Genomic DNA, 11,858 nt, shown 5'->3' with positions numbered 1-11,858 from the left:
TCTAGTTTTGGTTGGCAATTGTCCATTTCAAACAAATTTGTTAAAAGTTGTAGTATCTTTTAATGAAATGATTGATATTTTTCATCACCTATATCTCATTCTTGTTGAAATGAGGTAGGGACCAAGAATTGGCCAACCAATCCATTTTTGCCTGGAACAAGTAAGACTTTGAAGGGGCTCTTGAAAATTAAAAGATAAAAAAAGAAGTAATAATGACATCCGATCTTTTTAATCAAACATTGTCAATGTTATTTAATTTTAGTATAATGATGTGAAGCTGACCAACAATAATTTAACAGATTTTAGGCTTCCAATCCAATTTGTTCTATCTTTGAGGAAATTTTTGAATCCACATAGCACAAATGGATCAAGAACAAGGATGACAAACACACATGATATAGCTGAATTTTACATTGGTTCTGTCAAAACATACTTATTCAATTCTCATAGTCATATGTAACATTCATTGAAACGAAAAGGTGTATAATATATACATAGTAGAGCTAAAGAAAAGCCTATATTATTTATTTACTCTTTGTCTAATCTCATTTCCTTGGATGATAAGACCAGCCTTCTAGTGCCCATCCATCACCTCCATGATATTCATGTCCACTTCCCCATCTCCTCCTATGTCATTAAATAACTCATCCATCTCTATAATTTTCATCCTTCCATTTTCTCTCCATAGGGTAATGTGCCTCGTGTCGATCCAGCAATATGGGTGGTTGCAAGAAGGTGAACCTACGGCAATGTACATGGTTGTAAATCACTCCAGGATACAACTAGTGAGGCAATTAGGGATCTAGATACACATTCTGGATATCTCCATCCTTAGTTCAGGCAAACCTTACAGACAACTTTGTCTGGAGAAAGTCGAGGCCTTTTCTGCTCTTCGCCAACTTGAACACAAGGTATGCTTCGTAACCTGTTCTTGGGGACAGCAATCTTGTCTCTATCTCTTTCATTTTGAGCTAGCAAGCGTCTAAGAGCTCAGCCACCTCTGAGAACCTATACATGCCATATGAAAATTTAAAATTCAGAGAGAGAGAGAGAGAGAGAGGATTGAGCAGTTGAACATGATCTCCAGTAGTTGGTAGCAACAGTCTCTGGTGGTCAGTGGAACTAGATGTGAGAGAGGAGGGAGAAAAAGAAGAGGGAGAAAAGAGGAGTTCGAGATGGAGGAAGGAATGAAAGGATTCGAGACTTTGGGTGGGTTGTCAAAATATCAAATGCATTTCATCACTTTTTGAAGTCCAGACGCTTGGACTCCGTTAATTTCAAATGTTAAAAGGATGTATAACGTGTTCAAGTTCTATTGGAAGGGACAGGAAATTTTCTGTCCCCAAGGGACAGACGATGGGAGCTCGGATAACGGGATATGGATCAGTACAAGGGCATTTTGTTTTTCCATCGTAACACCTTACTTCTGCTATTCAAGGGTGTTTCACTTTTTTGTTTTTGCCGGTGTATTATTTTGCTTTCTGAAGCAAAAAGAACTGCCTTTATTGTTTTTTATATGCCAAGGTTTTAATTTAAAGTCTGTAGTTTTTAGGGAGAATGACCAATCAGCCTAAATCAGAATTTTATAGTCCCATAATACAGGGGAAATGCATCTTGACCATAAATTGATGCCAAATTCACAGCCAGGATGTGGTTTATAGGGAAGGGGAAAGGGCTAGTAATAGGAGGGGCTGGAATTCAGAATATACCAAAAAAGTTAAAGTAATCAATGGAATTTCATGGTTTGAGAAGTTATCAAGACAAATTTGAATTCTAATGTTTGCCCACTATAGATTGATGCCATGAATGTACTGGTCAATATTGTGGATAAGCTCCATTCCATTCCACACTGCTTCATATCTGTAACCCGGAAATAGATACGTATCGGCATGGCTTTCAAAATCGGACTGGATTAGATGATTGGATCAGAAAAACCAGGAGCCGGTCAAGTGGTCGGTTCTGTTTTTTCCCAAAAATTGGATTTTTTCTTAAAACTGTTGATTTTGATTAACGAATCACTGAACCAGGCGATTAACCATTCGAACAATTTTGACAGTTTTTTATTTTTTTAACAAAGGATGCGTAACGTGTGGTTAACAAAATATGTATTTAGGAGGCACGTCTATAGCTTCATTTCTTTTTTTTTTTTTTGCTACAAGAGAAGATAAGCGATGACATTAAACAAAGAACACAAGCATTACTTGTGGGGTCTATTTGAGTCTTGGTTTGCCACTTGCCAGCATAGTTAGCCACTCAGGGCAGGAGCCCACAAAAGAACCAGACTCTCTTCTAGACCCCTTTTTGGCCAGCTGACGGGCAACAGATTGCCAGATCGATCTATTTACATGAACAAATCCAACATTATCTTAGTTGTTTGCTAATTCTAAAATATCCCTACAGTAAGACAAAGCATCCGACTCCGCCAATCCGCTCCATTTGCTGGTGATAGCTTGAGGCAGTCTGATTTCACGATCACTGGAGATCGATTCACGTCTTTCAACAGATTCAAACCACTTAAAATTGCAAAAGCTTCAGATTGAATGGGAGAAGACCCAGCAGTCTATAGCTTCAGTTGATTCACACGATACGCCCATATCATATCGGCCGCTTAACCGATACGTTTTTTTTTAAATAATGGTTAAATCTATCCCTCGCTATTAAAAAACAAACTAAAGAAAAAAAAAAAAAATGAAATGCATGTAGTACAAAGTTCGGTCGTTTGAACCTTGGTTATGTATCGCAGTGGCATCAGTTACGAAAGATGGTATTTGCACAAGAATGTGTGAGAAGCCAAAAAATTATTAAACATTTTTTATATATCAGAATATATTAAATGTACATGTACACGACAAGTAACGCATTGCAATAATTTATAGCAAAACCTCAAAATATTTGGCATATTTTGCTTCATAATGTCCAAACCCCAACCTAACTGCGGAAATTTAAGGCAACAAATAAACTTGGTTCCAAGTTAGGTAGCTTGCGCTGATTAACTAACTTGTTCCTTTTTGTGTGAAATGTATTGTTGGGCACCATGCCTTGCTTACCAGGTTTTGCTTTGCTTTCTTTAGGCTATTGGTCAAAAACAAAATAAAATATGGAAAGTATTCCAGCCTGTGTTAGGTGGCCTTTTTGGGGTCGTCCCAATTTACTTTTTCGTAGCGAAGGCGACGGATATCTCTCATCTCATCTCTATCAAATATCATCAATCCATCCCCACACATGGGCAAAGAAAAAGAAAAAAATGGGGTAGAGGCTACAAAAAAAGCTTATCACAATATAAATGTCACCCATGTGAACCTGAGATTGGGAATACCACATAAATGGGCTCCAGCACAATAAAATAACATCACTTGAAAAAACATTAAAAAAAGAAAATCTCTCTCCGTCTCTGATAATAATAATAATAATAGATAGCTATAATAGTAATAACGAGTCAAATCAAAACCAATGAATAATAATAAATACACTTGTCTTCGGTGTGACGGCACTGGACTGCCCTAACTATATATTCTCTATCTCTTTGAGTCTTTGACGCTGCTCTCACTCTCCCAGACTCAGCAACACCTCCCAACTCCAAGTTCCAAGTGCAGCCACATCCTTCACCCCGAGCGTCTGAAGTCTGAACCCAACACAACAGAACCCGCGGTTTCCGTTGTCAGCAGTCCACAAACTTAAGCTAACGTGAGCTTTTTTGTCCACATCCACTGTAGTGAGTGAGAGAGAGAGAGAGTTACAGTTCGACACTTCGTTTTGGGCATCTTCACTTTCTGCTGTTGCGTGCCCAAGCCGAATTGCGACGCATAGACCGACTGCTCGCTGCAGGGGACAGTGTGACAGATAGACCACAAGGCTGAAGGTGGGAGAGTGGGAGGTTTCCGGAAACGGCTTTAACTGTAACTGTAATTCGTTCTGTAGACGGTAGACCTCCATACCTTACAATTACATCGCGTGAAGATCTACTCAACCTTCAAACACCACAGATATTGACGTCAGATCCCGACGCCGCCTAAATATGGTTTTTGCATGATTTCTCTCTTCACTCGCTCTTCATTCTCTTTTTTACTAGCCGAATAGTGATTGGTGAGAGCTTGAATCCATGGATTTCGGCAGATTTTTCTGTTCTTCAGTCATTGTTTTGGTCTCAGGTAAGGGGTTTCTTCTGCTTTCTCACCGCCCTTAGACACCCTTCACATTCGCCGGAAAGTAAAGTAATCGACCCTTTGTCCCCAAATCCTATCTCCTTGCAGGTTTTTTGTTTCCCGCACTAGTAGCTTCAGTGGGCATAAACTATGGCCAGATCGCGAACAATCTCCCGTCTCCGGAAAATGTTCTTCCGTTGCTCGGATCGATCGGCGTCAATAAAGTGAAGCTTTACGATGCAGATCCTCGGGTGCTTCGTGCATTCGCGAATTCCGGTGTTGAATTCGTCGTCGGACTCGGAAATGAATACTTGGCAAAGATGAGAGATCCGGAGAAAGCCGAAGCGTGGGTGAAGACCAACGTTCAGCCTTTCCTCCCTGCCACGAAAATCACCTGTATCACCGTCGGTAACGAGGTTTTGACGTTTAACGATACATCCCTGACTGAGTACCTCCTCCCCGCAATGCAGAGCGTTCATACAGCCCTGGTGAACCTAGGTTTGGACAAGAACGTGAGCGTCACTACTGCCCACTCGTTGGCTGTGCTCGAGACCTCGTATCCCCCTTCTGCCGGAGCTTTCCGCCGAGATCTAACGGAGTTCATCACCCCGATCTTAAGCTTCCATGCGAAAACCGGCTCCTCTTTCCTCATCAATGCTTATCCTTACTTCGCATACAAAGCGAACCCAAAGCAAGTCCCACTTGATTTCGTTCTCTTTCAGCCGAACCAAGGGGTTTCGGATCCCATCTCGAACCTCCATTACGACAACATGCTGTTCGCTCAAATCGATGCTGTATACTCAGCACTCACTTCGGTGGGTTACAAGAAGCTGCCGGTGCAGATATCTGAGACAGGTTGGCCGTCGAAAGGGGACGAAGATGAGGCCGGAGCGACGCCGGAGAACGCCAGAAAATATAACGGGAATCTGATGAAGTTGATTTCACAGAAAAAAGGGACACCTTTGAGGCCCAATTGTGATTTGAATATATACGTTTTTGCCTTATTTAATGAGAATATGAAGCCAGGGCCGACTTCAGAGAGAAATTATGGACTTTTTAAACCTGACGGAACGCCCGCGTATCAGCTTGGAATCAGTAAAACTAATAATAGTACTGGCACCAGAAGCGGCACCGGAGATGGGGATGATTCCGGCAGTCCTTCGCAACCCATCAGTTCGTCCACTGGCTATTTATCTATATCATCTGCCTCTCCTGTAACTGTAAGTATTTAACGCAAAACTCCCACTTTCTTTCCCTGTTTCTCTTCTGCAAGATCTGGTTCAGCATGGTATGGTTGTTAATTCGACATAAAAAAAATGAAAATTTGCCGAGGGTTTTCGAGTCATCATCACTCACCCGTGACACACCAGTGACCGTAGTGACCACTATTGTGGTTTGGCGCATCTTAGCTATAAGGGTGGAAAAAATCTAACGTACGCCAACGATGAAAAAACTAAGTGGTAGTTCGGTTATGATAGTGTGCCTGATAGCCGAGGTCTGAACCTCAAATTCTCAATCAAAGGCTGGTGGCGGTGGGAGAGGATGGGTACTTTGCGCAATTGCACCGCAGGATCGAGACGTTAGATCAAATTTTCTGCGATGAAACATTATTTTTCTTGTTTTGTTGTAAAAGATAAATCAAACACTTTTCCTTTTTTCTGTCCATAGTTTTTTTTTTTTTTCCTTTTTGCTTCGTAATATATGCTTATTTTGGCTTTTCAGGACAAATTGCGATTGGCTGGGGCCGTGTTCTGTGGGTTCTTGAGCTCATTTTGGCTATTCTTTTGATGGAACGAAGCTTCATTCGCTTTATCATATTGTGGTGGAAGGTGGATGGATGGATAAACGGGAGGGAACCTGGGAGTTGGGGAAAGGTGAAAAAAAATTCTATCTCAGCTATCGATGTTGTTATTCTTTGATTGCTTGTAAGGACATGCTGATCTTTGTTCATCTTCTTCAAATTAAAAGTTAATTAAGTGTTTATCCGACTTTCACTAAATTAAAAGTTAATTTAGTGTTTATCTCTACGGCTGAGCTGATACGTGGTCCCACCCATGTATTTAGCTTCTGGCGTCAAAGGATTCAATTGATTATAAAATGGTCTTATTTACCTCCGACCTCAATGTTTTCTTTCACTTTTGCAGGGGGGGTTTTAGTAAGGTGTGCGTGTGTTCGTGTGCTAATTGGGCGTTGGTAGTTCAGGAATGGATAGGACCCATTTTATTGCAAGTATACTAATTAGTGTTGTACGTGTACCCTATGGATTTTTGATTGGATAGAGAAATGAAATGTTACTGTTTTCCTTTTTTCCTGGTGTGTCGGTGTTTATGTTTTCAGTTTCTTAGGTTGTCTGGTCAATATCTTCTCCAAAGAATCATTTCATTTATGTTTCCACTGCTGAAAACACACATCCAAACAAGTAATCTTTCCGTCCCTACCACCAAAAATAAAAATTAACCTTTTGTTACAAATCTCTACTACAAAGAGAGAACAAATTTATGTTTCTACTTTTCACTGCTGTAAAATTAAACATCACTTAATTGTATTGCACATATAAACCTAAGTGATTCTAAACCTCATTTAGTGGAAATGGAAGTCGAATCAAGGCAAAGGACAGAATTTTATGCATAAAAATCCAATCAGTATCTGCCCACAAGTAGTACATCCGAATACAAGGATGAAAAAAACCAAATAAATAAATTGATAAAACAAAATAAAGAAAATTTACAACAAAATTTCCTATACAACAAACTAAACTATTGACTATTGAGTATGGATTATTGTTGACCAACTTGTGAACTTTCTGAATCATGTAAAAAATTTTCTGAATCCGGCGCAGCTTTCTCACCAGTCTCAAATTTAACCTTCCCCCTCGTCGATGAGAAATTGAATTAATTGGCAGCAACCCCGCCCCTTCTTGCATGGATAATGCATCCCGCAAAAATTGATATTTAGGGAAATGCAGTATTTGGCGGGAGACGAACCAGTAAATTTAGAAAATAAAATGATGCGACCTAACCCCTCTAATCAACGGTTTTCAACAGGTTGGAGAATGAGGATCTGATGGCCCTCCTGGTTGTGTTTTAGGTTCAACTTTAACTCTTTGATAGAACAATACGTAGGCTGCTGCTGTCTTGATCTCATCCTCACTGACTGGAGAAACATGACTGTCATCAAAATGGTACCACCTATCCTCTTCGATTAACTGCGGACTCAGAAAGATATAAAGCAAATAGTTAGATATGACACCGCATTGTGTAAAATGAGCAGTCTCAAAATTCAGTCCAGCCAAAAATCACTTGTACCAGTAATAATGGATTTGAAGAATGCTAGCAACAGTGAGGAGTCCAATTTGGTGTTAAAAGTGATGGATTCCTATATGTAATTATGAATCTGTAATACTATTATTTATTATACGAGGGATTGTACCAGTAATAATGGATTTGAAGAATGCTAGCAACAGTGAGGAGTCCAATTTGGTGTTAAAAGTGATGGATTCCTATATGTAATTATGAATCTGTAATACTATTATTTATTATACGAGGGAAATCCACGAAAGAAACAAAGCTGAGTTTGAAAATCTGATCTTAAGTCATAGGGTTTGTTCTTTAAAAAAAAAAATTCTAATCTTAGTGAGGAAGACAGAAATCTGCTTGATATCCTTAGATTGTAGGATCATGCCGTCCTCTACTGTATTTAAGAAGGAAGAGCTGGTTGGAGATTACATGTCTCTCACCTTAGCATAGGCAGAGTAGTGTCCTCCCCCTAGACCACCATAGTGGTTGCTGATGGCATAGAGCTCATACACATGAGATTGAAGTCCTGCATCCTTGCACTTTACATACTTGCTTAAATCAAGGTTATGGATAGGGAAATTTACAAATGTGTCAAGCTTGTTCTTAATATATCGGCTATATGAGAATCGTTTCAGGTGAACAACTAGAATATCTGGCAGTTTCCATAAATCAAGTTTCTTAGTAGCTTGCCTATGTTCTTTGCAACGAGGACAGTACCTGAATTGAAATAAAAACAGACAACAGAAAGATGTAAGACAGATATTTGTCTGACATGAAAAATAACAATGCAGTGCAAGATGTGAAAAAACTTTACCACATGTCATCAGGACCTAGAGGTTCCTCCTTCAAGAATGCCTCTAAGCATGAAAATAAAGAAACTGATTCCTGCCGTGTCTTCTTCACTGCAAGTCCAACCTTATATACCACAGGAAGGTCCTCAAGGTAGCTAGCATCATACAATTCCTTTTCCTTATCAGTCCAATCCAACAGTACCTTTAAGGATTGATCGAATTTAATAATAAAATCATTTTCAATGGGGCTGCTGCTCAAACCCTTTTCATCAGTTAAAAAGAGATGGAAGGATGACTCGCCACAAGTCATTTGTTCTAGTTCTATTTTATCTTTGTGGTTCCTGGATTCAAATTGAGAATTGCAGCTGTTAACTGGTCTATCAACATTGACTCCTGTAGCACAGCCATTTTCCTTGTTGGTATTGACATGATTAATAGAAAAATTTGATCTCCTTCGCAGCAATGGGGCAAGCACTTTATGTATGGCAATTTGAATATCAGCTGCAGTCTGTGCACCCTCTGGTAAACAAGTAACTAATGGTGCTCCAAAAAGCTTCCTATCCCCACTGCTGAGTATGTCTGATGTACCTCTGTAACATAAAACTTTGTAAATAATAAGACACATAAAAGCATAGAAAAGCTAGCCCACACATGGGGGGTGGGGACTTGTAGAGCAATAAACAACTGACGCAAGAAAGATTGCTGCCAACCTCAAGCCATATGAATTTCTTTGGTCAAATAATGACCATATGGTGGATATATACATAAAAAAGGTGAACAATAGATCAAGATCAATTGGCATCACCAAATTATAGAAATAAATGTCCATAGTTTCCTTTAGAAAATGAAAAGTAAATAATAATATGGTTGGAAACTTGTATTTCTGAACAAACATAAGCTCAAACACATTTGAACCTACATGTAATAACAAGAGACCAAGTTATGGAAAACCATTTAGTTTATATGGAACTAAGAAAATTGTTATTGCTATGCAGGACTTACTTTGCATTGCCAAGGTGAATTATCTCTATTCTTGTCAATTCATCATGGTTTTTAGGAAGCCGATAAGCTACAATATGCCCATCATCCTTTATCATAGATAAGGGTTCAAAAAGCTTCTCCAAATACCGGAATATTCGATGTTCATAAACCTGGAAAGTATCAATCCATTAGTTCAGCAATTTTATAAACAAAATAATAGTATAATACACAAATGAAATAATGTTCCTATGAAAAATTAAAAGAACATAATGTAGACTCACCTCTGCAAGCAATAAGCTTTCATCACTCTTTAAGCAGCATGCAGTATTCAAGGCCTGACTAAGATCTTTAAAACAACCACGTTTTAGCACTGATACAGTATAGGGCATGGGAAGAGCACTTCCATCACCACAGAATACAGATATTGTCATTGTCCGGGTGACACTTAATGGTAATGGCAATGATAAGTACATGAAAGGATCAAATGTCACTGAAACTTTTCTGCAATAAGGGCATACTAGTGTTGATTTGTATTGACCCTGAGAAATTGGCAACATTGCTTGTTCTCAGCAACTAAACAACAGAATATTATATAGCAAAAAATGCACCAAAGAACTGAAAACTAGATCAGCTTAAGTTTGATTTTGTCAACAAATACAAACTATACAAAACAAAAGCATGAAAAGTTGTGCATTTCATGACAATACCATGTACATCAACACTATTGACCAATTGATGTTTAAACTTTAATCTCAAGGTGTGATTTCATAAACTACTTGCTTCTCTTATGATTGTTGGAGCAGTTTAAAAGGGAAAAACGAGAAAGAGAAAGAAAAATGTCTTACATCCCTCATTACTCTCATCCCTAAAGTAGCTGGGGCTGTTAACATAAGAGATTTCAGACCTATTAGCCTTCTCAATAGCTTTTATAAAATTTTGGCAAAAGTGTTGGCAGAGAGGTTGAAAAAGGTTTTGCCTTCTGTGTTCTCTGTGAACCAAGGTGCCTTTGTTCCTGTGAGGCAGATGTTGGACAGTGTCTTGATTGCGAATGAGTTAATTGATACCAGAAAGAGGATGGGTAAGCCTGGTTTGGTGTGTAAGCTGGATATTGAGCAGGCTTATGACCATGTGAATTGGAAGTGTCTGGACTTTATCCTTGGGAAGATGAATTTTGGTCGTAAATGGAGGAACTGGATGTATGTGTGTCTTCTCCTAAGTGTTCAGTCTTAATCAATGGGCAGGTGTCGGAATTCTTTGAGAGTTCTAGGGGCATTAGGCAAGGGGATCCTCTCTCCCCTTTGCTTTTCATTTGCCTTATGGAGGTCCTCACTCAGTTTAGTAAGTTGGTTGTGGATGGAGGCATGTGGGATGACTTTGAAATCTCTCCAGGAGAGGAGAAGGTTCATCTTCTCCAATTTGCAGATGGCACTTTATGTTTTATTAATTCTTTGGCTGAGCAGCTTGATTCTATGTTGGGTATTCTTTGCTGGTTTGAGGTGGTGACTGGGCTCAAGGTTAATCTTGGTAAGTGTAATTTTTCCCGTTGGTCATGTGGAAATTTTGGAGGAGTTAGCTGAGATTTTGGCTTGTCAGGTGAATCACCTTCCTGGGAAATTTTTGGGTCTTCCTCTGGGGGCCAAATGCACCTCCTCTTCTATTTGGGATCCTGTGATTGAGAGATTGGAGAAGAAATTGGCTTCCTGGAAGGCTAAATGTCTTTCGGTAGGAGGTAGAGTGACCCTAATCAAGAGCACCCTTTCTAATCTCCCGACTTATTTTCTTTCACTATTCCCATCCCATCCAAGGTAATCTAAAAAGTTTGAGTCCCTCCAAAGGAATTTCTTGTGGAGGGGGTGGGAAGATGAGAAGAAAATTCATTTAGTTAAGTGGGATCAGGTCTGTTTGCCTGCTAAAGGTGGGCTGGGAGTGAGAAAACTTAAGATCTTTAATTCTGCCCTTTTAAGTGGATGTGGAGATTCAGCTCTGAAAGAGATGCATGGTGGAGGTCTCTGATTGCTGCTAAATATGGTGTGGATTGGGGCTGTTCCTTGTGGAAAGGTATTATGAGAAATTTCCCTTCCTTTTTAGAATGTTTGGAGGGATGGAAAGAGGGTGAAATTCTGGAAGGACCCCTGGTGTCTAAACTCCCCTTTGGCTGAGGTCTTCCCTAACCTCTGCTTTTGTGCCTTATCCCCTGATGCATCAGTATCTGAAACCCTTGAGTGGGAGGAGGGGAATGTGATTTGGTGTCCCCTCTTTAGAAGAAATCTCTACAACTGGGAACTGGAGCAACTGTTGGAGCTGCTAAAGCTATTGCAGAACCAGCGAGTTTCTGTTTGAAGTGGAAGATGAGTGGAAGTGGAAGTAGAGTAATGATGGGGTTTTCATAGTCAAATCTATGGCTGAGAAGCTGAGTCAAGGAGCTAATATGGGGTTCCCTAGCAAGCAGACCTGGTCTCTACCACTCCTTCTAAGGCAAGTTTTCTGGTTTGGGTTCTAGCCCTTGATAAATGCTTGTCTAGATCCAATTTGTGCAACTGTGGGGCTCAGATCCCTGACCTGAACTGTGGCATATGTAGACTGGTTCTTGAAACTAGTGACCATCTCTGCATTCATTGCCCTCTTTCTGCTATGTTATAGGAGCATTT

General features: G+C 39.7%; 2 protein-coding genes and 1 pseudogene across 8 annotated transcripts in view; 1 reads left to right on the top strand and 2 right to left on the bottom strand.

Annotated features, from left to right (window-relative positions):
• Nucleotides 1–291: 291 nt before the first annotated feature.
• On the bottom strand, nucleotides 292–2,023 carry LOC148801127 (F-box protein PP2-B10-like; annotated as a pseudogene).
• Nucleotides 2,024–3,266: 1,243 nt separating this feature from the next.
• The window catches only part of LOC104593788 (Glycosyl hydrolase superfamily protein), a 49,388-nt gene continuing 40,796 nt past the window's right edge, over nucleotides 3,267–11,858 (top strand). Inside the window, exons 1-4 of one of the 4 annotated variants that reach the window (XR_016084061.1) lie at nucleotides 3,267–4,148; nucleotides 4,251–5,362; nucleotides 5,865–6,016; nucleotides 7,187–7,722. Coding sequence is in view for 1 of the 4 variants with exons in the window: in XM_010253794.3 (XP_010252096.1) it covers nucleotides 4,100–4,148; nucleotides 4,251–5,362; nucleotides 5,865–5,930 (1,227 nt within the window). In the remaining 3 variants the exon portion in view is untranslated. Of the gene's footprint in view, nucleotides 4,149–4,250; nucleotides 5,363–5,864; nucleotides 6,450–7,186; nucleotides 7,723–11,858 lie in introns of those variants that run through there. The other 3 variants (XR_002022547.2, XR_016084062.1, XM_010253794.3) reach the window with 3 other exon arrangements.
• LOC104593765 (ubiquitin carboxyl-terminal hydrolase 9-like) overlaps nucleotides 6,744–11,858 on the bottom strand; it is a 63,734-nt gene continuing 58,619 nt past the window's right edge. For all 4 annotated transcript variants that reach the window (XM_010253757.3, XM_010253781.3, XM_010253773.3 and 1 more), the window contains 5 exons: nucleotides 9,492–9,749; nucleotides 9,232–9,380; nucleotides 8,253–8,819; nucleotides 7,879–8,155; nucleotides 6,744–7,347 (listed from right to left, as the gene is read on the bottom strand). In XM_010253757.3, coding sequence (XP_010252059.1) covers nucleotides 7,180–7,347; nucleotides 7,879–8,155; nucleotides 8,253–8,819; nucleotides 9,232–9,380; nucleotides 9,492–9,749 — 1,419 coding nt within the window. In that variant the 3' untranslated portion in view covers nucleotides 6,744–7,179. The remainder of the gene's footprint in view (nucleotides 7,348–7,878; nucleotides 8,156–8,252; nucleotides 8,820–9,231; nucleotides 9,381–9,491; nucleotides 9,750–11,858) is intronic.

This window comes from Nelumbo nucifera, chromosome 3, assembly GCF_055504915.1.
Source record: "Nelumbo nucifera cultivar China Antique chromosome 3, China Antique-T2T, whole genome shotgun sequence".
Lineage (NCBI taxonomy): Eukaryota > Viridiplantae > Streptophyta > Magnoliopsida > Proteales > Nelumbonaceae > Nelumbo > Nelumbo nucifera.
Note: the sequence above shows the minus strand (reverse complement) of the source record. Positions and strands in the feature narration are given on the sequence as shown.